The sequence below is a fragment of the Channa argus genome, chromosome 4, assembly GCF_033026475.1.
Source record: "Channa argus isolate prfri chromosome 4, Channa argus male v1.0, whole genome shotgun sequence".
Classification (NCBI taxonomy): Eukaryota; Metazoa; Chordata; class Actinopteri; order Anabantiformes; family Channidae; genus Channa; species Channa argus.
Window position 1 is genome coordinate 11,323,226 of NC_090200.1, and position 24,667 is coordinate 11,347,892.

Sequence of the window (24,667 nt, forward strand, 5' to 3'; positions counted from 1 at the left end):
GTGCCAAGATCATTTACTTTACACCAGTTATTATAGGTGTAGGAGATATATGTATGTATGTATGTATGTATGTATGTATATATATATATATATATATATATATATATATATATATATATATATATATATATATATATATATATATATATGTATATATATATATATATATATATAATTGTTAAAATTATTAAATTCAAAACTATATATATACATATATATATATATATATATATATATATATAAACAATTGTTAAAATTATTAAAAACAAAACTAGAAAGTCTTTCCCCCCTGTGCGAGATCAACGTGGGGACCCCCTGCTGTGTCGAGACATATTGGCCAAAAAAAGCTTCCTACATGTGTCATAGTTATTCTTACCTTGCTCTGCTTCATCATGGCTGCTGCTGGCATATGGTGTCACTGTCATGTGACTGAGTGCTGAGTCACAACACCACAATCAAAAGCAAAAGCTGTGGCAAAAACAAAATTATACTAAGATTACATTTTGTTTACATTTTCAACACTGAAAACTCTCTTAAAGTATTTCTGTCTTCAGCTTTGTGTTCAAACAGGGAGTGTTTTCATGTTATGTTGTCAGAAGTCAGTTTCTCTTCTTTTTTATTTGATTTTAGTTTTTGGTGATTTTAAATGTATAACTTTGGGGAATTTTGTCCGCAAATGTTATGACTTATAATGAAATAATTCTCGTTTCTTGCTGGTGACAAAGGTGAACACATGTCATATGTAATATTTGAACATTCCACTGCTTGATGGTGCAGACAATGAATGTACATGAAAATCCACACAGTTTTAAAGAGCGCTCTCCTCCAACCCTCCCCAAGCTTGTGGTGGAGATGCTTTTCACTCAGGGGTGGGAGATAGCTGTTAAACACACGTAATGCAGTTGCTTCATATTTGCCAGGGTGACCTCATGCCTTAAAATATTTCTCCCCGGGGCCTCAGTGAGAGATTTTGTTTAAAATCCCACTTTTTGACTGTTGTCCTCTGTGAACTTATTGACATATCGGGACTCGCTGCACTTCTCACTTTCTTTTCTTAGCTCGTTTTTTCAACCACTTGGACCCTCAGAATGACATGCATTCACAACAATCAGTTAAGTCCCTGCCCCCCACCACCAAAATAGGAGCGCCTAAAAATAAGGAACATGCCGCAACTGTTGCGCTGCCCGGGGTCTGACCAATCACTGCCCCCGTCTGCGCGTAAAACGACCCCGACTCCCGTTATCCCTGCGGTTTAACAAATAGACTATGATCACAGAGTTTGAGTGACGTGGCCCTGGGTCCTTTATAAACCCCCTCATCTCTTTCCTCTCCCAACATTCAAGTTAAACACGCTCAGATTGAACTCCAGCAGATCTACTCCAGCCTACCTGCCACTAAAGTTTCGTCGGGTGACAGCAACGACTTGCCGAGAGGGTGCCAATTAAAAAAACAGACCAGCAGCTGCCTTGCACATTATAAATCGGACAATTTAATCCATCACTGTCCTGACACGAGTGGTTACTTCGCAAGTACATCCGAAATATCTCCGGGCTTCTTTTTAAACTCCTCCAACTTTGAACTTTCCTCCACGAGAGCGCGCTTGCCATCGACCCGCTAAAGTTTTCTACGCCGCCGAGCTCACAGTTTAACGCGTAAGTGTCACCGAGGTATAAAAGTGGAGACGGACAAAGCCACCATGATGAGCAACAACTACGGCGACGACCAGCTGCCTCCACAGTATTACCAGGCCACTGACTTTGGGGAAGAGGAGGAAGACGAGATGCCAGCCACGGAGAAGGACTTGGCCGAGGACGCGCCATGGAAGAAGATCCAGCAGAACACCTTCACCAGGTGGTGCAACGAGCACCTCAAGTGTGTCAATAAGACCATCACTGATCTACAGAAGGAATTTAGTGACGGGTTGAAGCTTATTTCACTCCTGGAAGTTTTGAGCCAGAAGAAGATGTACAGAAAGCACCACGCCAGACCCAACTTCCGTCAGATGAAACTGGAGAACGTTTCTGTGGCACTAGAGTTCCTGGACAGAGAGCATATCAAACTCGTCTCAATAGGTAAGTCCCCAGTGGAAACAATGCAACAATAAAATGTAAACATAAGTTGTTAGGCTATTATTAGATACCAACAAGATACCAAATTTATGATAGCTGATAGTGTGGCCAGATTCAGTTAATTAAATTGTCTTAAAATGTTGAACCACGGCATCAACATTTCATAGCATTTGGTATATTTAAACCTGCCAACTCTTCACAAACACTTGCTGTTATCAGCCCAGGTGTCAGCCAGCAGTGAGACTTTCACAGGCCTCTGGAAAGCTGCATTGAGTTGGGGTCAACAGCTCATAGGAAAGTTATTGTAGAGGTGTCACAGAGGTCATTACCTTGTGGCAGGGCCAAGGCCTAGTGGCTCCATTGTATGATTTCCACTGCAGCAATTTGGCAAACTATGGACTGGAAATTTACTAGGGCTGTGTTAATGAGAATGACACAATTTATACATGGGGATTGCAGGCACACACATGCCTCTGTGCACACGCACACACACAAACACTTGTCTCTGTCTGGCCAGAACGACTCACTGGGGCTTTCTGTTGACAGCCAATTGCTGTCCAGACACATCAGCAACTCCTGTGAGGTGAGGATTAACTCTGGTGGGATTTATGGATCAGGCTGCAGTTACAGATAGCTGAAGTTATATTAAATTGTAGTGGATTTGTGGAATTTGTGTCACATCTACAGAGTTTCAACAAGAGGATCTCACTCCACCAGAGTGGGCAGAATGCCGCCTCTTAAAACAATTTAATGACTGTTGAAAAAATAATCGCATAACATAAAAAAAACACAAAATGTGTTAAGTTGAAAAGTTAAAGGTTCATTATAAACCTGTGGAAAATTCCACAATTTACAAGGCTAGTCGTTATTAATTGTGTCTGTTTATGTGACTAATGATCCTGCCACACACTTGAGTGGAAGTCCTCGCATGGGCCACTGTGAAGGCCACTGTGTGTCCACTTGGACATGCAGCATAGGGCAAAGGTCACCATAACACATCTCTGCAGAATACATATTCAGTAAAGCATGCCTAGGACTTAACATGTTTGTGTGTGTCTGGCACAGTTTATGCAGCTGTACCGACAAACACTAGGTCAGACTGTTTTGACAGAAACAGGGCGTGATAATAGAAGTCCGAGCATTTTACTTCCCAGCACTCTCTCATTGCTTGTATCTATGGTGAGTCAGTGAAACCCTCTTAAGATAATGTCTCAGCCCTATTAAAGTGTCCCAGGAACACTAAAAAAATCACTACAGGATTAGTTCCACATGTGTCACACATGTGTGTAACTAGATTCCCTCTTTTTGATGTCTCTTTGACCACAACATTGCCCGCATTGTGCCACCTGCCTGTGCCAGTCAAATGATGACACAAGAATTTCCCTGTGACAGAAGACCCTCATCTATTCATGTAGTCCAAACAGTCTCTGATAAACAAGTGCCATAAATGTCCCTCTATCATTAAAGCTTTAATGAATTAACTGGAGTATATTATACAAGATTAGATGAAAACATTAAATCAGGCTCTCCACTGAGGTTATTTGGCTTAAATGGCTAAATTTCTAAATTAGAGTGGATTTAAAATGGCTTATTTGGCAAAGTTTTCCTCTGAGAATTTCAGGAAATGAGCTGCATGCTTGCTGTCAATGAATCTAATCTTCACCTATTTGATTTATCACAGTCTGGTTTTGGAGGTAATTGAAATCCAAGTGGTATTTATGCAGAGAAGGATCCACTTCCACATACCCTCAGCTGTCACTGTCTTCTGAGTGCCATTGTGACTGGATGACAGATTGTCAGGGGTCCTCAGCCAGGCAGCTGTCTGAGAGAAAGGGGCTCATGGGAAGCCGCGAGGAGCATTACATTCTAGTCTCCTCAGCAGTCAATCATAACTGTTTATATTTCTACTAGAATAACCCAGTCAACCCTGCACAACAGAAGAAGGCCTGTTTTGATATAATATACTTATGTAGAGATCTTACCTCTTAATGTCTTACAGTTAGCATTAGAATGCCTTGGTCAGTAAGAAAAAAACACAGTGCACAACGTAAAACTATTTACTAGATTGCAAAAAAGAAATACAGCTGGACAATGAAGGCAACTAGCATACGTCCAAAAACTGACATGATGCATTATCTAAATCGCTGGAACTCACACTGTTGTCTCTCCTGTCCAACTACAGATAGCAAAGCCATTGTGGATGGGAATCTAAAGCTGATCTTGGGTCTTATCTGGACTCTCATCCTCCACTACTCTATTTCTATGCCCATGTGGGATGATGAGGATGAAGAGGAGACTAAAAAGCTGACTCCCAAACAGCGCTTGCTGGGCTGGATACAGAATAAAGTGCCCCAGCTGCCCATCAACAACTTCAACCGTGACTGGCGGGATGGCAAAGCTCTGGGAGCTCTGGTCGACAACTGCGCCCCTGGTAAGAAGTGTGTGGTGCAAGTGCTGATTCAAAATACGTGCAGTGCCTGTTGACAGGCTTGTTGAATATGACAGTTTTGCTCGGTTGCTATGGAGTATGGGGTCGTGCATGTGTCAGTCAGCGTTTTTGAAACAGTATCACCGTCTCAAGAGAATTTGTCTCCTTTGCTCATCTAGAAATAAAGGCTGTATATCTGTCACACATTCTAGAGTGCACACACACACACACACCCACACTAAGCCAGATTCAGGCTCAGATTGTCAGCCAAGGCAATCTGTCTCTGGAGAGCAGGTAGTGTCACTGGGCTGTAGAGGAGTTGCTGATGGCCGGAGGATGTCCCTGCCAGCTGTCCCACAGTGACTGAAGCTTTTGCTCTTACTGCTTCGGCCCCGAGGCCCAAGCTCGGCTTTAGTGTTTATAGCCTTACTGCTACACAATACCCCCAAATTTGGGCACCATTCCTCCTTTTCTATCAAGAGGGATGCTTGGCTCTGCATCAAAATGCTGAGTGATCTGTCACAGGAAGATGCCTAAGCCAGAGATCCAAAGACCACAAGACCACAATTTGGATCACTGCCAGTTTAGGGTTTCTGGTTCCAACCCCAAGCATTGGAGAGTCTTCTCTTTACTTCTGTTTTACTGAGCAAAAGGTGGAGGAGTGTAGAACACTGTGTTTAACTATGTTTATATGAGCCAATGATCTGAGAAGACGCATCTTTCAAACACTCTGCGGCAACACTGACCATACAAGGTTCTGTTGTTTCATCTGCTAATGCCAAACACTAAAGTAACTGATGAAACTTGCTCTGCTCTGAAACACAGAAGCTCTGCTTTTAATTCAGAGACAAATGTGGAAAAGTAGAAACTAACATTGTAAGTTATAGACAGATATTCTTTCTGTAGTATATATGCATATATATATATATATATATATATATATATATATATATACACACACACACACACACACACACACACACACACACACATATATATTTATACATAAATTTATATACAGTGACAGTGACAGTGACAGTATACGTATATATACTGTCACTACACACTCTTACCTTGATGCATGTAAACTCAGTCTTGTTAATACTGTGGTTCCTGTGTCTGTATTAATTGCTCTATCGTAATCTGTGTTGTGTCTGTGTGGGCCAGCCCATCTCTACACTAATCCAATTTAGGCTTTAGCGGCATGGAGGAAGCTAGCTTTAGACACTGTGAAACTACCAGAGTATCTGTCAAGGTTGTTTGTTCATGGGAGACCTTCATTGCCACACATTTCAAACTCACAGGACCACAGGAGTGTGTGTAAGGTCATGAAGTATTCTAGTTCGGAGTGCTGCAGAGATAGCAGTGACAGCCCAAGTGGCCTATTATAGTAACCACAGTGCAACGCTGCCTGCATTAGCCTCTGCAGAACTGTCTAATTGTCCTATTTGTATTCCGTTAGGTTTGTGTCCTGATTGGGCCGAGTGGGACCCAAACCAGCCTGTGCAGAATGCCAGAGAAGCCATGCAACAGGCTGATGACTGGTTGGGTGTGCCTCAGGTAAGATGCACGATAAATTCTAGTCATAAATGACTTTTTAGTTTGGATCCGCTCAGCGTGGTGTCATACGGACATGGTCGATCTCATAAGACAAGAAGCAAGTGTGTTTGTTTTTTTTTTTTGATTGGCAACTCAGTTGTTATCTGGTGGACAGACATTCAGGAAGCACCACTCATTTTCAAGCAGTTTAAAACAAGTACCAAGACACACAAAAAGGCAGTAATGTGAATGAGCCCAGCTTATTTCCAGAGAGATCACATTGGAGGGTGTCATGAAATATTTATGACCCAGCTTACGTTTAATATTTCCTTTTACTTTATTGAAGCTCTCAGTAAGTGAGTGTGTGGGAGTTTTATTTAGTAGATTTCTGAATTTGTGGAGGTGTGAGATTTCGCCTTTCGAGCCAGCCACCGAAACAGAAACGTAAATATGCCTGTGCCCATCAGAATAACAATGTGAACAGAGCAAGAGCACAGTATTTCAAGTTCGTGTTGTAAATCTTTGCATTGTAATGTGCACTATGCAGGTGTGTACTTGTTTGTCTAAGACACAGGGTTAGCTTTTCTCCATAAGGCTTAGGATTGGTGAGATAGTTGGGAGGTGCATGTCATGGCTCTGCAGGCCTGGGGGCTAGATTCCACTGTGGTGGTGTTAAGGAGATGTAAGAGAGGTCTGGCTCAGGATAAATCCCCCTGACTGGCTTATTGAGAGCAACAATCCTTAACCCCACCGTCCTGGGGGTTAAATATAACCAGCATGGAGCATGGCTTTGTGCCACTATGTGATAGACAAGCAAACAAGTGCTGCAAGGGAGAGAGTCAGAGGTGTAAAGAATAAACAAGTTTAATCCTTGTTAAAGCCAATTGCTCTATGTAATAAGAAAGTTGTTTAAATTCAACCATATCTTCCTTACAAATGGCAGCAAAATCACTTTAAACAGAAAATGTAACTATTTAAACTAAATTTGAATCAACACTTTTCACATAAAACACTACTAGTTTTTCCATGCACACGATTAACTGTTGTGTTTGTTGTCTTTCTGTGCTTTAGGTTATTGCCCCTGAGGAAATTGTGGACCCAGATGTGGACGAGCACTCTGTGATGACCTACCTGTCTCAGTTCCCCAAGGCAAAACTGAAGCCTGGAGCTCCTCTTAAGCCCAGACAGCTTTTCCCAAGCAAGGCTAAAGCCTATGGACCAGGTGGGTGCCATGATAGTGGCCACGAAAACAAGCACAATTAACAACTGTTTAAAATAACTTTTGTCACCTTCTTAGTCCTCAGTATCAAAACAGTGATGGTAGGCAGAAGTACCACATAATTACCTGAGAAAGTGTACAAACATCTTACTCTGAGGAGACATTGTCCAGAAACTTTGTAGGTTATATTAACACACAATGTATCTTTATTTACTTTTCAGGTATTGAGCCTCACGGCAACAAGGTGCTGCAGCCGGCTGTGTTCACTGTGGAAACGCTTGAAGCTGGAAGTGGTGAGGTCCTCGTCTATGTGGAGGATCCTGAGGGCCACAAAGAAGAGGTGAGTAAACAAGGAACATTGACCTAAAGTCAGCTTGCCTTCTCAGATAACCATGGTGCTAGTTAGAATTTAAAACTGTAGCATGTAATTATTATTTAACCTGCTCTTCCCCTTTCAGGCTAAGGTTAAACCCAACAATGACAAAAACAGAACCTACACTGTCACCTATCTTCCTAAAGTTGAAGGTGTCCACAAGGTGAGAACTAGCATTATTCCTCATTTAAAGTATTGTAGTTTTACAACTTGCGGTCAATGTCTTAAAATTGTCTTTTCTTTGTAGGTGAAAGTGTTGTTTGCTGGTCAGGACATTGACAAGAGCCCATATACAGTAAACGTGGCAAAGGCCATGGGTGACCCCAGCAAAGTCAATGCAAGAGGTCCAGGTCTAGAGCGTACAGGCAACGTGGCTAACAAACCCACATATTTCGACATCTACACAGCTGGTAAGTATTTAAAATTCAACCCTGACTTGAAGATGTGAAGAAAACATGAATGTGATCCAATGATCAAATACCTGCAATGATTTACAACAAAGCCAAAAGATTCACTTGACACTGAAGCTACAGCATTAACCATTTGATATCTGTCACATTCAGGTGCTGGTAATGGCGACGTCAGCGTGGTTATTGTTGATCCTCAGGGCAAAAAGGACACAGTTGAGCTCATCCTGGAGAATAAGGGCGACAATGTTTTCCGGTGCACCTATCGTCCCATGTTGGAGGGACCTCACACCATTCACGTTCTGTTTGCAGGCCAGGAGATCCCCAAGAGCCCTTTCACTGTCAATATAGCAGAGGGTAAGTCATCTGTCTGTGTTGTAAATTACTGTCAGACAAATCAGATTTCTCAGCATGCTGTTAGTGTCAGGGTGATCTATCCATCACAATCAACAGTCATCTTTATTCTCCCTGGGAACAGCCACCCAATATAGACGATAACTCTTCCTGTCATTCTAGCTCTGCCAGTTGCTCCTCCCCTGGGGGCTCCACTGCAGATAGTTCCTCAGTCAGTGCGCACCCCTCCAGGAGTCAAGGGTGGGAAAGGGGCTCCACCCCCAAAACCTGCCCGCCCAAGTTAGTATGGTCTGCTGGGAAAGGAGCTTGTGCCGATTGCTCAGCCAGATCTGCCCAATCATTTCCTATTCTGTGCCCATGTTGGCCCTTTTTGCTTTCTCTATGATTTGGGTGCTGCAGCTCAATGGCAGCTTGATCGCCTGCTCGATTTTCTTGCGTCCTGCAGCTTGTCGGTTTACATTAAAGAGAGATGAGATGCAGTGCTGTACAAATAATTTACAGAGTTTGACAAGTTTGAGTTTCAGTCAACTTTGTCTTTCTCTGTTAAATATCTTTGCTTGTGCTGTTGACATGTTGGTTTTTATAGCATCCAAATTTGCATCAGCCGGCATTTAGTTTAAGCCTGCAGTAAACATTTCTGAGTGACTGACTGGAATGTTGTCAGACGCTCCCTTGGTGCACTCAGTCCTATTCAGCATTCTGTACTTTGTGTTGTATGTTCTGCAAAAAGCATCATTCTCATTTTCAGGTTCTGTCAATCAAACTTTAAGAAATTTAAATGTCTTTGCTACTAACATTGCTGTCATATGCTGGCTACTGTTTGCTTTGCCAAATATTCTTCTCTTTCACACTTGTTGTTATTCCTTTCAGCTATTAACCCAAATGCTTGCAGAGCGACAGGCAGAGGTCTCCAGCCTAAAGGCGTGAGAGTAAAGGAGGTTGCAGACTTCAAAGTTTTCACCAAGGGAGCTGGCAGCGGAGCACTGAACGTCTCAGTCAAAGGACCAAGTGAGTCAGACAGCTCTCTTTTCTCAGCATCGCTTCTCATTCTTCCTTGTACATTTTTGGAAATATTTCCCTTGTTTGGGCTGTTTGTCTGCAAGGTTGCATTCACATATGCATATAATAAAGCACAAAACAAAGTGCATAAAATGTCTCTGACTTGATAAGAATCCATAATGATTGCTTTATTTATTCTCAGCTGGTGCAGAGGAGCAGGTGAAAGTGAAAGATGCAGGGAATGGTGTGTATGAATGTCAATATTACCCCCTTAAGCCTGGTAAATACACAGTCAGCATCACCTGGGGAGGCCAGCCCATCCCACGCAGGTAGGGTCCTATTACTGCCTTTAGCTATTTAGTAACAATGCAATTTCTCATATACAATAGGAAGTATTCTTTATTCTGTTGTGTGCTGCAGCCCCTTCGAAGTGGAGGTGAGTGGGGAGGCAGGATTTCAGAAAGTGAGGGCCTGGGGTCCTGGTCTGAAGACTGGTATGGTGGGAAAATCTGCTGACTTTGTGGTGGAGGCCATAGGCACTGAAGTTGGAACTCTGGGTGAGACCTGTTAAATGTACTCATACCATGAAAAAAGTATAATTTTTCCATATAATTTAAATTTCCAACTAAATTAAATTTCCATCTAAAAATCCAACAATGTGACTTTTTCTTTCAGGCTTTTCCATCGAAGGCCCATCACAGGCTAAAATTGAGTGTGATGACAAGGGTGATGGCTCCTGTGACGTGCGTTATTGGCCCACTGAGCCTGGTGACTATGCTGTCCACGTCATTTGTGACGATGAGGACATCAAAGACAGCCCCTTTATGGCCCACATTCTCCCTGCAGCCAATGATGTCTTTCCTGAGAAGGTAATACCTATTCACTAAATTTTAAACCTTATATATGAGTTACCGTGGTGATTTTTTTCCAACCATATCCTAAAGTAAGACATTAAAAAGTTCACACCTTTGTTGTGGTTGTAGGTGAAAGCTTATGGTCCAGGCCTGCAGCCAACCGGTGTCATTGTAAACAAACCAACAGAATTCACTATTGATGCCCGCATGGGTGGGAAGGGTCATCTCAAAATCTACGCACAGGTATGGAGAGCAAAGGCTGTGAAATGTTCATTGTTTATTTATAGGAACACATCATTTATATTGCATGTAGATGCCAGCTCTCACATGCTTTTGTATTCACTAAGGATGCTGAAGGCTGCACGATCAACATCAAGATCACTGACAAGGGAGATGGCACATTTTTGTGTGTGTACACTCCTGTAAAGCCCATTAAACACACCATCATCATCACCTGGGGAGAGGTCAACGTGCCCAACAGTCCCTTCAGGGTAACGCATATGGCAATGTGCACACACATAATTATAGTGCAAATAAAATTCAGTCCATTTAATGTAACGATACTTCAAATATACTGTAAACATAGAAGTTAGAGGACTGCTGCAGTTCACTTCAACCAAATGCTTCTGCCTCAAGTGTACTGTGAATTCATTAGGTGCTGGTTGGAGAGGGTTCTCATCCAGACAGAGTCAAGGTCTATGGGCCTGGAGTGGAGAAGACAGGGCTCAAGGCTAATGAGCCAACATACTTCACTGTTGACTGCAGTGAGGCTGGCCAAGGTGAGGAGATCATGTGGGTGGTTACAAAAACACTTCTGAGTTTAGCCAACTCTTAATGTAATTAGAGCTACATCATGTGAATGTTAAAAAGCACAGAAGGAACAGGTCCAAATCTATGCAGTTGATTTGCAGAGGTGAGATAAAGTTATTTGAAATGTATAAAATGTTCTTAAAAAGCTCCAGGCAGTGGATGGACCGCTTCTATTTATTCAGATCATCTATTTTGAATGACCTGTGTGAACTATGCTCATTGTTATGCACCATTAGGGGACATCAGCATTGGAATCAAGTGTGCCCTAGGGGTTGTTGGCCCTGCTGAGGCAGACATCGACTTCGACATCATCAAGAATGACAATGACACCTTCACTGTCAAGTACACTCCCCCTAATCCAGGCCGATATACCATTATGGTGCTGTTTGCTGACCAGGTAAACTATTGAAACAGAGTGTGTAGTGTGTTACATCACATGTGAAATAATTGGGTTTTTTTTTGAGTACTTACGAAGATTTTCATCACTTGCAGGAAATTCCTATCAGTCCATTTAAAGTCAAAGTGGATCCTTCCCATGATGCTGGCAAAGTAAGAGCAGAGGGTCCTGGACTCAACAAGACAGGTGAAATATTTACCAAGTTACCAAACAATGAAATACCTATATACCACAGAAACAGTATGATGAGGCGAGGACTGATGTTACTGACAAATGCTCACGTTTTTTACAGGAGTGGAGGTAGGCACTCCAACCCACTTCACCATTTACACAAAGGGAGCTGGCAAGGCCAAGCCTGAGGTGCATTTTGCAGCATCAGGCCCAGGAGAGGCAGTTCGTGACTTTGAGATCATCGATAACCACGATTACTCCTACACTGTCAAGTACACAGCTCTTCAACAGGTACTGTAGGTTTCTGTTTGAAGTCCAATAATAGTCAAACAGAATTACTGACAATAACATCACAAATGAATAAATATGAATTCCTTTTCTGGTGTTTTTCAGGGTAACATGGCAATTTCAGTGAATCATGGAGGAGACCCTATTCCCAAGAGCCCATTTCACATCACAGTGGCACCACCTCTGGATATTGGGAAGGTGAAAGTGGAGGGATTAGACAACAGTAAGTTATAAACACTACATACTGAACCCTTGCATTTACCATGTAATAAAACATAATAGCAAAGGATAAGTGTTTGATGTCAATCTTTGCTGCAGAAGTGGAGGTTGGAAAGGATCAGGAGTTCACAGTTAACACAAAGGGTGCTGGTGGGCAAGGCAATGTAGGAGTAAAAATGACCTCACCATCAGGCCGACCAATACCATGCAAGCTGGAATCAGACAAAGCTAAAGGTACTCACAGTGTGAAGTACATTCCCCCAGAGGAGGGGCAGTACAAGGTTGACGTCAGCTATGATGGCAACCCGGTGATGGGAAGCCCCTTTACTGTTGATGCAGTGATGCCCGGTGATGCTTCAAAGGTAAAAGTTTATTATTGCTCTATGTAGTTATTCACAGTGATAATATGTCAAGCTCAAGAAACATAATGCACGTTATTTTTATGTTTTTTGGATACAAGTTTAAAAACCACATTTGAAAAGCTGACTTAACTGTTGCATCACAGGTGCGAGCTTTTGGCCCAGGTCTGAAGGGAGGCGTTGTGGGTAAACCTGCTCCATTCACTATTGATACAAAAGGAGCCGGTGCAGGTGCACTGGGCCTGACTGTTGAGGGTCCCTGTGAGGCTAAAATCGAGTGCCAGGACAATGGTGACGGCACATGCTCTGTGGCTTACCTGCCCACTGAGGCTGGAGAATACGCTATCAACATCCTCTTTGCAGAGCAGCACATCCCTGGCTCTCCCTTCAAAGCTACAGTGCGCCCAGCTTTTGACCCCAGCAAGGTGACGGCTAGCGGTCCTGGTCTAGAGAAGGCAAAGGCAGGCGAACCAGCGACCTTCACTGTGGACTGCACCCGAGCAGGCGATGCTGAGCTCACCATCGAGATCGTGTCAGAAACCGGGGCTAAGGCCGAAGTGCACATTCAGAAAACTGCAGAGGGGACCTTCTCTGTGACATACATCCCACCCTTCCATGGCACACACACCATTACGATCAAGTATGGTGGCCATATGATTCCTCATTTTCCAAAGGCGCTACAGGTGGAGCCCTCTGTGGACACCAGCGGAGTGCATGTCTATGGACCAGGAGTGGAACCCAGAGGTAATGAGACCAAGATATTAATCTTAATAAAATTGACAGAATGTATTAAAACAGTTAACAAAGCAATTAGTGGTTCAGCATGAAATGGATCATTAAAGTATTTACAAAGCTTTATTAAGAGGAAACGAGCAATTTGAATTGCATAGATGGTGAAATAGGGATTTTAACTATTGATAAAATTTCTTGACATTTCTAGGGGTCCTCAGAGAAGTTACAACTCACTTCATTGTTGATGCTCGTGCCCTCAACAAGGTTGGAGGAAATCATGTGAAAGTACACATTATCAATCCCTCTGGCACCAACACAGAAAGCTACATAACGGACAAGGGAGACGGCACCTACAGAGTGGAGTACACTGCATTCGAGGATGGTAGGCACATACATAAAATATTACTGAATAATAGAATAGAATACAATGTCTTTTTTGTCTCTGTACAAGTACAACGAACCTGAAATGCAATTTCTAGTTACCAGATAAGATAAAAGCAAGATAACAACATAAAGCATATATACAAGACATTGCAAGAAACATTTAACAGTGCTAATCTGTTCAATTATACTGTAGATGGAAATACATCAAGCATCAAAAAGTGTTACACTTACAAGTAACCTGCCACAGCCACAAGCAGATTTTACTTAGACAGCATGTCTGAAAGGGTGTACACAGACAGACAGAAAAATCACTAACAGGTGCTTGTGTTGGGCGCCATTTGGGAATAAAACAGGAGAGTGGGAATGGAAGAGCAACAGAGAGAGGGGTATAAATACAGAATGATGCAGTGGAGCAATGATGTGAAGGGCAGAGAGCAGGGAGGCAGAGAAGCAGACAGGCTCTGCTTTATAAATAGTGTACTCTGGAACAGAAGCTCTTAACCAGGCAGGTATGTGTGCCGAAAGCTGCCTGCACACAGCAATACAGCAGAGGAATGACAGGGGATATTAATAGAGACCTATAACACAAAGCAAAGAGATCACAGAGCAATGCTTCACCACCAGACATGCTCTAATATCACAGCAGTGTAGCTGGGAATCTGCCATATAGGCCTACTGAGAGGGCTCTGTCAGGAAAATGTAACAGAATAATGAATAGTGAACAGATGTAATGCCTTGTACGTTCACCAGAGCGTCTGCGTTGTAGATGGTGTCTTTTATAAATAAACAGATGTTTATCTCCCTAAAAGGGAATTTGCCTGGTCCATAATTAGAAGCAAGTTGCAATAACAGAGAATATTTGCTCGCTTTGAGAACATTTAGACAGTGAGTTAATATGTGAGACATTAAACTTCTGTATGTTTGTGTGCAGGAATGCTTCTGATTAAGGTTCTCTACGATGATGCGCCTGTACCCAAGAGTCCTTTCAGAGTGTCAGTGGTGGAGGGATGTGATCCAACGCGGGTTCGTGCTTATGGACCGGGTCTAGAGGGAGGAATAACCAACAAGCCTAACTGCTTCACTGTGGAGACACGGTACTATTGGGTCACAGTTCAAGTAGCCATTTGTGCGGATTTAACTCAAATATGTGCAATAAAATTAAAGTATTGGCTTTACACTCAGGGGCGCTGGTACAGGAGGCCTGGGCCTGACCATTGAAGGAGCCTCAGAGGCAAAAATATCCTGCAAGGACAATAAAGATGGCAGCTGTAGTGTGGAGTATGTCCCCTTCACTCCTGGCGATTATGATGTCAACATTAACTACGGAGGTCACCCAATCCCTGGCAGTCCATTCCGCGTTCCCGTTCAGGACCCTGTGGACCCCAGCAAAGTGAAGTGCTCAGGTCCAGGTCTGGGCACTGGGGTGAGAGCACATGTTCCTCAGACTTTCACAGTTGACTGTACCAAAGCTGGACACGCCCCACTGGATGTGAAACTTTATGGCCCAACAGGTGAGGACATACTGCACGACTATGAAAGCCCAGTAACCTGAACCTTAGGTAGATTTTTGGTTTATAATTTTTTTCTATAATGTGTTATTCCCAGGTACTGTGGAGCCAATCGGAGTGAAGAATAACAGCGATGGCACCCACACAGTTCACTATACCCCAGCCCAGGACGGGCCCTACACTGTTGCTGTCAAATATGCAGATCAAGAAGTCCCACATAGGTAGAGTTCATACATCAAGCAAAGCAATATGTGCAGATATATCTTAATTAAAGTTCTGCTCTGTCTAGCTGGACTTAACAAAGAAAAGAGTAGTTCAGCAAATTTTCTGTTCCCATTTCTGTCAGGCTTTAGTAATTACACTTGATAATCTGTCCCTCTTCCACAGTCCATTCAAGGTAATGTCTCAGCCTGGGCATGATGCCAGCAAGGTACGTGCCAGTGGCCCTGGACTAGACACAAAAGGTGTTTCTGCAAGCCTGCCTGTTGAGTTCACCATTGACGCCCGTGACGCTGGAGAGGGACTACTTACTGTGCAGATTCTGGTGGGTTCAGTTACATTTACTCAAAGATTTCTTGCTTTAAAATCAGATGTGCCCATCTAAAAAACTCAATATCTGCTAACATAAGGACCCAGAGGGTAAACCAAAGAACGCAACCATCCAGGACAACAGGGACGGCACCTACACTGTGTCCTACGTACCTGACTCTACAGGCCCGTACACTATCACCATTAAATATGGAGGAGATGAGATTCCTTACTCCCCATATCGCATCCAGTCCCTGCCCACAGGAGATGCAAGCAAATGCCGCCTTACTGGTAAGAAAACTACATAATGTTTCTGAGTAAAAGTATTTTAGTTGTGTCATTTGATATCTATATTCACTAGCATCTTTTTTTCTTTCAAGTGTCTATTGGAGGACATGGCGTCTGTGAGTAGTAGTAATTTTAAATTCCATGTTGTGTGGCTAAAAGTCTCCCAGGATTTCTATGTGTATTCGCTGCACTTTTTTTTTACCTTTTATCCTTCTCTCTGTCCCTTACAGCCAGTCTTCAGAAGTTGCAGACTTCTGAAGATACAGTAATCACAGTGGATGCCAAGGCTGCTGGGAAAGGCAAGGTGACCTGTAAGGTGCTGACTCCACAAGGGATGGAGCTGGACATGGACGTGGTTGAGAATCATGATGGGACCTTTGACATTTACTACACAGCTCCTGAACCTGGAAAATATGTAATTACCATCCGCTTTGGGGGCCAGAACATCCCAAAGAGCCCGTTCCATGTGGTGGTGAGTGAAGGACTATTTAAACAGCTGCTATAGATATGTAATAGGTTCTATCTGACATTTAGTTATATAAAATCTAATATTTCTCGTCACTTATCTTCTCTGTATTATCAGGCCACAAACGAGCCAGTCGTTCCCCGTGATACTGTGGATCCTCTATTCCGTCCTGTCAACTTCCTTGTCCCCTTCACGCCACAACAGGGAGAAATCACAGGTGTGACAAACACCACTCATGCAAAAACTAAATCCTGCACAAACACACACACACGCGCACACTCACAAAACATCTTTTTATGCCATTAACCTTTACCCATGCTGCTGTCACTTTTAGGTGAAGTGCGAATGCCTTCAGGCAAGACCGCCCGCCCTCATATCACTGACAACAAAGACGGCACCATCACAATCAAATACCAGCCCACAGAGAGAGGCCTCCACGAGATGGACATCAAATATGATTGCAACCACATTCCAGGTTGGAAAGACACTCTGTTAGTCAGATGGGATGAATGGAAAGTTCTTTAAAATACAACCATGATATTTACGAATGCACTACTTTCTTATTATACAATAGATGACTCATACCGAAACACCACTAAACACACTTAAGTCTAAATGCTGCTAACCAATGGTTCTATCCCCTACAGGAAGCCCGCTGCAGTTCTATGTGGATGCTGTGAACAGTGGGGTGGTGACAGCTTATGGACCAGGTCTGAGTTACGGCATGGTCAATAAGGCTGCCACTTTCACTGTGGTCACCAAGAATGCAGGAGAAGGTAAAATTGCTTTGCTTTCCAGTGATGTTTGCTACAGCGTGTGGTAGCACAGTCACCCCTTTCAAACTATTGGCAACACCATGCTGCAGGAAAAAAATGGATCAGGGTGTCTTTTCTCCCTTTAAGGTGGCCTGTCTCTGGCTGTGGAAGGTCCATCTAAGGCTGAGATCACTTGTAAGGACAACAAAGATGGTACCTGTACTGTGTCATACCTGCCCACAGCTCCTGGAGACTACAACATTATTGTCAAGTTTGACAACAAGCACATTCCTGGCAGTCCCTTTACTGCTAAGATCACTGGTGAGGAAATAAATTATTTCTCCGACGCACTGACTTTTTTATACTGCAGATATATATTTATGGGGGATGCAAACAGTATAGATTAGATTTCAATCATTGAGAAACCTATAAACCGCCTTTTTTATATCAAGGGGATGACTCTATAACCAGGACATCCCAGCTGAATGTCGGCACATCAGCTGACGTGTCCCTGAAGATCACAGAGACGGATCTGAGCTCTCTGAATGCCAGTATCAGAGCTCCATCAGGCAATGAGGAGCCCTGCCTGCTCAAGAGACTGCCCAACAGACACCTTGGTGAGATGCTCACTAGATACACAAAATTGTAGGAGAAAAACAGAGATAAGACACTTTTTGGATGCATATACTGCATTTATATTTCCTTTTGCTTGTGCTTTATTCTGATGTGCTTTCTCCTGCTTGTTTTTTTTTTTTTTTTCTTGTTATGTTCACAGGTATTTCTTTCACCCCTAAGGAGGTTGGAGAGCATGAAGTGAGTGTGAGGAAAAATGGAACGCACGTCGCCAACAGCCCTTTCAAGATCATGGTTGGCCAGTCAGAGATTGGAGAAGCCAGCAGAGTCAAGGCTTTTGGTAAAGGCCTGGTGGAGGCACATACATTCGAAATGGCTGAGTTCTTTGTGGACACAAGGAATGCAGGTAATTGCTGGAAGTGGAAATTTATACCAAGAACATTCAGAAACAAAAACATTACAAAAATGTATACTTTACTCATTTCTGTTCTTCATCTTAGGTTATGGGGGTCTAGCATTGTCAATTGAGGGTCCGAGCAAAGTAGATATCAACTGTGAAGATGTTGAGGATGGGACGTGCAGAGTGACCTACTGTCCAACAGAACCTGGAAGTTACACTGTTAACATAAAGTTTGCTGAAAAGCACATCCCAGGTCAGAATCAACCATTACAAGACTTAAAATCTAAAAACAAAAAAATGATATAGTTGACATTGATATATTGGATATATTTTCTTAATGAACTATATATGCATTTTTCCCATGCAGGAAGTCCTTTCACAGTAAAGGTAACAGGGGAAGGAAGAATCAGAGAGAGTATTACTAGAAAGAGGCAGGCGTCTTCTATTGCCTCAGTCGGCAGCACATGTGGCCTTAACCTCAAGATCCCAGGTGAGATAAACAGCCATTCATACATGGATAGACTGCATTGGTCAAGTAACTCAAAATAAACAAATCTGCTTTTTACTCACATTTGTAATTTGACTGATTTCTCCTCGCTGAAGGAAACTGGTTCCAGATGGTTTCGGCTCAGGAGAGGCTCACCAGGACATTTACCCGCAGCAGCCACACCTACACCCGCACTGAGCGCACAGAGATCAGCAAAATCCGTGGTGGAGAGACCAAAAGAGAGGTACGAGTGGAGGAGAGCACCCAGGTGGGAGGAGGAGGAAGCCCATTCAGAGATGTTTTTGGGGACTTTCTGGGCAGAGAGAGCCTCAGCGGCTTCGCTGGTATCACTGCCAGACCTGAAGGTGAGAGTCCAAATGTATCCTAGTTCTAAATATAAAAAATCAGTTTAAGCATCTAAAACAGGTTCCATATTATTAATGAACAATGTGTTACACATGTTGTAAAAGATGTCCTCATTGTATCTAAGCTGCTGTGGTGTTCTGTCTTTCCAGTGGAGAGTGGCTCCCAGGCCATGACAGCTCAGGTGACCAGTCCCAGTGGGAAAACGGTTGACGCTGACATTGTGGATGGAGGGAGCAGCACCTACAGCGTGCGCTTCATCCCACAGGAAATTGGACCCCACACAGTCAACGTCAAATACAGAGGCCAACACGTCCCTGGAAGCCCTTTCCAATTTACTGTGGGACCCATGGGGGAGGGAGGTGCACACAAGGTCCACGCAGGAGGACCTGGTCTAGAGAGAGGCGTGGCTGGAGCTCCCTGTAGGTTCCCCGTGTGCACATGGACATGCTAGCCTTGAGAATAATTATGCTCTGTACTCTAAATGGCACTCAAGAAATGTTTCATGAAATGTTGACTGATGATCCTTCGTCTAACTGTACTTTGCTTTAACTCCTCTAGCTGAATTTAGTATCTGGACCAGAGAGGCAGGTGCTGGTGGTCTATCCATTGCTGTAGAGGGGCCAAGCAAGGCTGAAATCTCCTTTGAGGACAGGAAGGATGGTTCTTGCGGTGTTTCCTACATAGTGAAAGAACCAGGTACAACTTTTGTCACCCACGAACGTAGAATCCATCTTACTTGTTTAATGTGAATGCAATTTATCTTTAACGTGCTTTTTAGCAGTTCTTCCATACATCCACCAGCTTATTTGATAGTGAAAGTAAATGATGAAGGTCTGTTTCCCTAGGTGACTATGAGGTGTCAATCAAGTTCAACAACGAGCAGATCCCTGACAGCCCATTCATCGTTCCAATTGCTACACTGTCAGACGAGGCCCGCAGGCTCACTGTCACAAGCCTTCAGGTAAGATCACACACGCAAACGCACGCAGACACACACACACACAGTTGACAAAAGCCACATTAATTTGTTGCACTAAATAACAAACACAGCCACAAAATAACAGGGTTAAATTACAGGTTTCATGTAGCATAATGGAGAAGTGTTTGTAGATATTCTGTCTAATAGCACTTTGCCCTTGAAGTGTAATTGATTGCCAGTGTTGAAGCGGTATCCATGACTATAATACTCTGATGCTGGCGAGTGATGAAGGGCTGGATTAACTGTCCTTTGCTAATGCAGGGCAACACAAGCTGTGCTATGTGTGGGCAGAAAGCTAGTCAGTGAGACTGTGCTTCTGTCAGAGAGGAAGCAACAAAGAAAAGTGTGAGGGGAAGATAAAGATACCTGTGACAGTGTTTGTCTCCTCACAGATGCTTGTTTTATTTTCTTTCACAGTTTCCATTACGCTAAAAACATGTATTTTTAGTTAACCGAAATGCCACTTCGAAGTGCTGTTTCTACCACTACAAGCCAAGTGAAGTGCAATATCAGTGCAACATTTAAAATGTCACTCTAGCTCTTATGTCTGGCAGAACTGCTCGTCCACCTATAGGGAAAAAACACTAAACGCCTCGGTGTAAACTCTGACCTTTTCTACTTCTCACACCCAACTGCTCGATCTATTCTCGTTCAGGCATGGTGAGTCACACGCTTTGTATCCCTCGAGGTGCGGGCACACACACACACACACACACACACACACACACACACTCATTGTGATCATATTCATCCCTGTCTCTTGTAGGAGAAGGACTTGAAGGTAAATCAAGAAGCATCTTTCATGGTCCAGCGAAATGGGGCTAGAGGTGTGGTAGATGCCAAGGTCCACACCCCCTCCGGCTCTTCTGAGGAATGCTATGTCACTGAGCTCGACAGCGGTACACACCATTCTCACTTCGTAGCATTAAACACAATTATTGTGTAAGAGTTAAGATTAGTAACATCTCCACCACTTTTCTTTTGTGTTTTTTTAGACAAGAGCGCAATTCGCTTCATTCCACGGGAGAATGGAGTTCACTCCATAGATGTCAAGTTCAATGGATGCCACATTCCCGGAAGCCCCTTTAAAGTGCGAGTGGGAGACCCAGGGCTAATTGGAGACCCAGGCATGGTGACTGCACATGGACCTGGTCTGCAGGGAGGGACCACAGGTAGATATCTTCACCATTATTAAATATGCACACTGCATTTGGTGACAAGTTGTATTTTGCAGCACAAATAAACATCAATTTTTTGCCTTTTCCCGTTCCAGGTGTAACCTCAGAGTTTGTGGTCAACACCTGTAACGCAGGCTCGGGCACTTTGTCTGTTAACATTGATGGACCCTCTAAGGTCAAGATGGACTGTCGCGAGTGTCCCGAAGGCTACAAGATCACCTACATACCCATGGCACCTGGAAACTATCTAATCACCATCAAATACGGCGGGCCACAGCACATAGTGGGCAGCCCTTTCAAAGCCAAAATCACAGGTCTGCTCGATCTCATTCTCCCATCTGATCTGTGGATATCAGATGACAAGTGTCGTGATTGTGGAACAAATGTTCTTCTGAAAAAAGTGTGAATGTCAAGAAATGTTCTGTCATTTCTGTTCATACTGCTCAGTGTACCTCTTACATAAAAAAGACTTTCTCTGCCACTAAAGAGATACATTCCTGTCACTACTTGGTGCATAAATTCCCTTTTTTTAATTAAAGTACATTGATATTTTAAAAGAACTCTCATAAGTGCTGAAAGTTCACTTTATTTAAATGTAGTATGAAATATTTTCATATGTTCGCTGGCACCAGTCCACTACTTGTAATTTACTGTGGAAGGAAACTCTCCCCACAAGCAGCAGCGTCTTTACTTACTTCATATATTTATCAATACTGAGTGTGTTATGTAATGTCTGGATGGAGCACTGATGACATTAAATAGCATTTCTCTCTCTCCTTGTCTCTCCCTCTCCTGCAGGCGTGCGACTGTCAGGAGGACACAGCCTCCATGAGACTTCCTCTGTCTTGGTTGAAACAGTTACCAAGACCTCCAAAGTAGGTGGTGCCTACAGCTCCTCCTCCTCCACCACCTCATCCAAACTGACATCTGATGCCAGCAAGGTGGTCTGTCGTGGAACAGGGCTGTCCAAGGCTTTAGTGGGACAGAAAAATATCTTTACAGTTGACTGCAGCAAAGCAGGTGAGATAATCATCCATAAAAAGAAAACGGCAGGGAATATTTATATATATTTATATTTATATTGGGAAATAGACAGATAGCATGCAGTGTTTTTATTAGTGAGAGTAAAGACAACACAAAAATTGCAGGCTATAAAACCAAAGCTAACAACCAAAATACGCTACAAGTCTGAGGTAGTGCTGAGATAAACAAGTGCAGCTTATGTATTCAATTTCCTCATTTACTGCTCTCTCCAGGCACCAATATGCTAATGGTGGGTGTGCACGGACCCCAGGCTCCCTGTGAGGAGGTGTACGTCAAGCACATGGGCAACAAGATCTACAACGTCACCTACACCGTCAAGGACAAGGGCAGCTACACCGTCATCGTCAAATGGGGTGACGACAACGTCCCCGGGAGCCCCTACAAAGTGACTGTACCCTAAAATAAACTGCACCAGTACTGCATCCCTCCTCCTCCGCTGACCCAGCATCCCGTTTTTGTCCTGTGCACGCATTCATCCAACTCCCCCAGTTGGTGCTCTTCGCTCTTCAACAGATTACCCTACACTAAAGGTGCACTAAAACCGGAGAGGACATTTGCTTACAGTTTTTTCGAAGACAGAAATGTTTATTGCCAAAGCTTTGTATTAACTCCAGAAATGACATATATGCATTCACTTTCAAACGGTTGTGAAGGCAGCAGTGTGGTTTACAAGCCTGTGAGTGATGTTAATGTTTTCCTCGGTCTATAAAATTGTCGTTCTCCTTTATGTTGTTAGATGGCAGAAAATATGATTGTTGAAAGGAGTTATCAGCAGTATTAAAGCAGTATTAAAGTAGAATATGGTTTTGTATGGTTTAAGAATGAGAAATACACTTTTTTGTTATATTAACCTATTTTTGGTAATTCTTTGCAAACCTAATAAAGATTTAATTGCTAAGATGAAAGTGACTGAATTTATTTGACTTTTCAAAGTACTAGCAGTGGGCATCTATTGCTTTTTAGATTTGTATGGTTTCATCATGCGGCTGTTTCTGGGCCGCTGCTCATTCTTCTCTCTGATAAGCTGTCTGGATACTTTCTTTAAGTCTCGATGAGTAAATTTAGTCTCCACTGCTGTTAATTTATTTTAGACTTCAAATAAATATCACAATTTAATGTTCCAAAATATTCCAGGAAATCTTTCCAGTCAACTCATTTACATCTTGTACTTGTCCAGATGCAATCACAAGATGGCAGCATAGTCAAGCTCTCATCTGTGTCCATGTCTCAACCAAATTCACCAGAACAAAATATCCATTGTTGCCAGTCAAGATTAACTACACCTTCCTCAACACAAGGGAGCCTGTGGAGCGTAGAAAGCAGAGGCATCAGCTTCTATTGTATGTGTAATTAATCCTGTTGGATCAGAGATGGAATGCAAGTGGTTTCTGTTGTGGCATCCTCAAGGGTGAAGTGGGGGTGGGGGGCAGACCCTGCTGAGGCACAAATCAACCAGAAAAAAGAGAGGTTATGCCTTTCGCCCATGTGCATTCCTATGCATATGTGTGTGTAAACACTCGTCCCCTCTGTGGCATGTGTGTGTGTTCTGTATGTCCTCTTCATGGTTTGCAGGCCTGAGTCCCACAGTGAGTCAACCACCCAGCCTCCACATGCTGACACACACCACCAGCACCAGTACCATTCCTCACAGAGAGGAGCCTATAATTAGGTGCTAATTTTCTCTGGTTCCACTGTGACGTGATGCTGGGGGCCATGGTGAGGCAAGACAGAGCGAGCGGGTGCATCTGATGAAGAGTGTCGAGAGCTCGACTGTGGACCATCTGGCCAAGTGGCTGGCATTGTCCGTGCTGACATTGGGACCAGGGCAGGGCCCACCCACGTCAGTCTGCTCCTCCGGACTGGGACCCAGGCGTCTGTCCACCACAACATGTTTATTTCGAGTGGCTGCCAAGTGAATCACAACTGCGTGGAAGATACAGCTCCTTTCAGTGTACACAGCAGGGGGAGGGGATGGGGGCTAAGACAGGGGAAGAGAGTGTGGGAGGAAGAGAGGGAGAAAGATGGATTAGAGGAAGAGAATGGGATTAAAAGAATCCAGATGGAAGAAAGTGAGACAGACAGGCACTGGCACACAAAAACACAGAAACAGACAAGCAGAAGAATTTGAAACAACCTAAAAAGCACACATGGCAAATTAATCAATCATTGCTTGGATTTCATTTACAAAATGCTGATGCAGTTTATAGTTTAACCTTTAAAGCTATCAGAAATGTTGGACTGTGAAATGGGTGATGAGTTATTAATTCTGTTCTAACGGGGATCAATGAGGAGGTGTGGTTGCCACGGAGATGCTTCTTTTCCCTTACATCTCTCTCATCCCTATCCTCACTCCCCCACTCTGTCTCTCTCTCTCTCTCTCACACACACACTTTCTCAGATAAGCGCATGCACACACACACAAACACGCACACACACACACACACACACACACAGACACACACACACACACACACATTTTCTGTCTCTCTTCTT

The 24,667-nt window shown here is 43.3% G+C and overlaps 1 protein-coding gene across 2 annotated transcripts; it reads left to right on the plus strand.

Annotated features, from left to right (window-relative positions):
• The first annotated feature begins 1,328 nt into the window (after positions 1-1,328).
• On the plus strand, positions 1,329-23,079 carry LOC137125808 (filamin-C-like). 2 transcript variants are annotated; one of them, XM_067501880.1, is made up of 47 exons: positions 1,329-2,072; positions 4,252-4,500; positions 5,960-6,057; positions 7,108-7,258; positions 7,477-7,595; positions 7,714-7,791; positions 7,876-8,038; positions 8,192-8,392; positions 8,552-8,668; positions 9,260-9,397; positions 9,591-9,717; positions 9,809-9,945; positions 10,064-10,257; positions 10,372-10,485; positions 10,590-10,733; positions 10,898-11,021; positions 11,289-11,449; positions 11,545-11,635; positions 11,742-11,911; positions 12,014-12,131; positions 12,227-12,489; positions 12,633-13,230; positions 13,427-13,600; positions 14,534-14,696; positions 14,785-15,113; positions 15,208-15,331; positions 15,498-15,654; positions 15,740-15,929; positions 16,019-16,042; positions 16,157-16,398; positions 16,510-16,609; positions 16,727-16,867; positions 17,040-17,168; positions 17,295-17,468; positions 17,600-17,764; positions 17,923-18,126; positions 18,221-18,373; positions 18,488-18,610; positions 18,724-18,972; positions 19,123-19,392; positions 19,532-19,669; positions 19,819-19,934; positions 20,719-20,851; positions 20,948-21,124; positions 21,226-21,444; positions 21,929-22,150; positions 22,387-23,079. In XM_067501880.1, exons 1-47 carry the CDS (start codon positions 1,697-1,699, stop codon positions 22,572-22,574), a joined length of 8,235 nt encoding a protein of 2,744 aa, XP_067357981.1. In that variant the 5' UTR covers positions 1,329-1,696; the 3' UTR covers positions 22,575-23,079. The 2 variants fall into 2 exon arrangements, with proteins under 2 accessions (XP_067357981.1, XP_067357982.1); XM_067501881.1 differs by lacking the exon at positions 8,552-8,668.
• The last annotated feature ends 1,588 nt before the right edge of the window (positions 23,080-24,667 follow it).

Excerpts from the sequence above, each read along its gene's own strand:
- LOC137125808 (XM_067501880.1), top strand. The coding sequence starts at position 1,697 with ATGATGAGCAACAACTACGGCGACGACCAGCTGCCTCCACAGTATTAC. Across the intron at positions 14,697-14,784 it reads TGCTTCACTGTGGAGACACG|GGGCGCTGGTACAGGAGGCC; the intron begins GTACTATTGGGT and ends CTTTACACTCAG. Across the intron at positions 18,127-18,220 it reads TGTGGACACAAGGAATGCAG|GTTATGGGGGTCTAGCATTG; the intron begins GTAATTGCTGGA and ends TCTTCATCTTAG.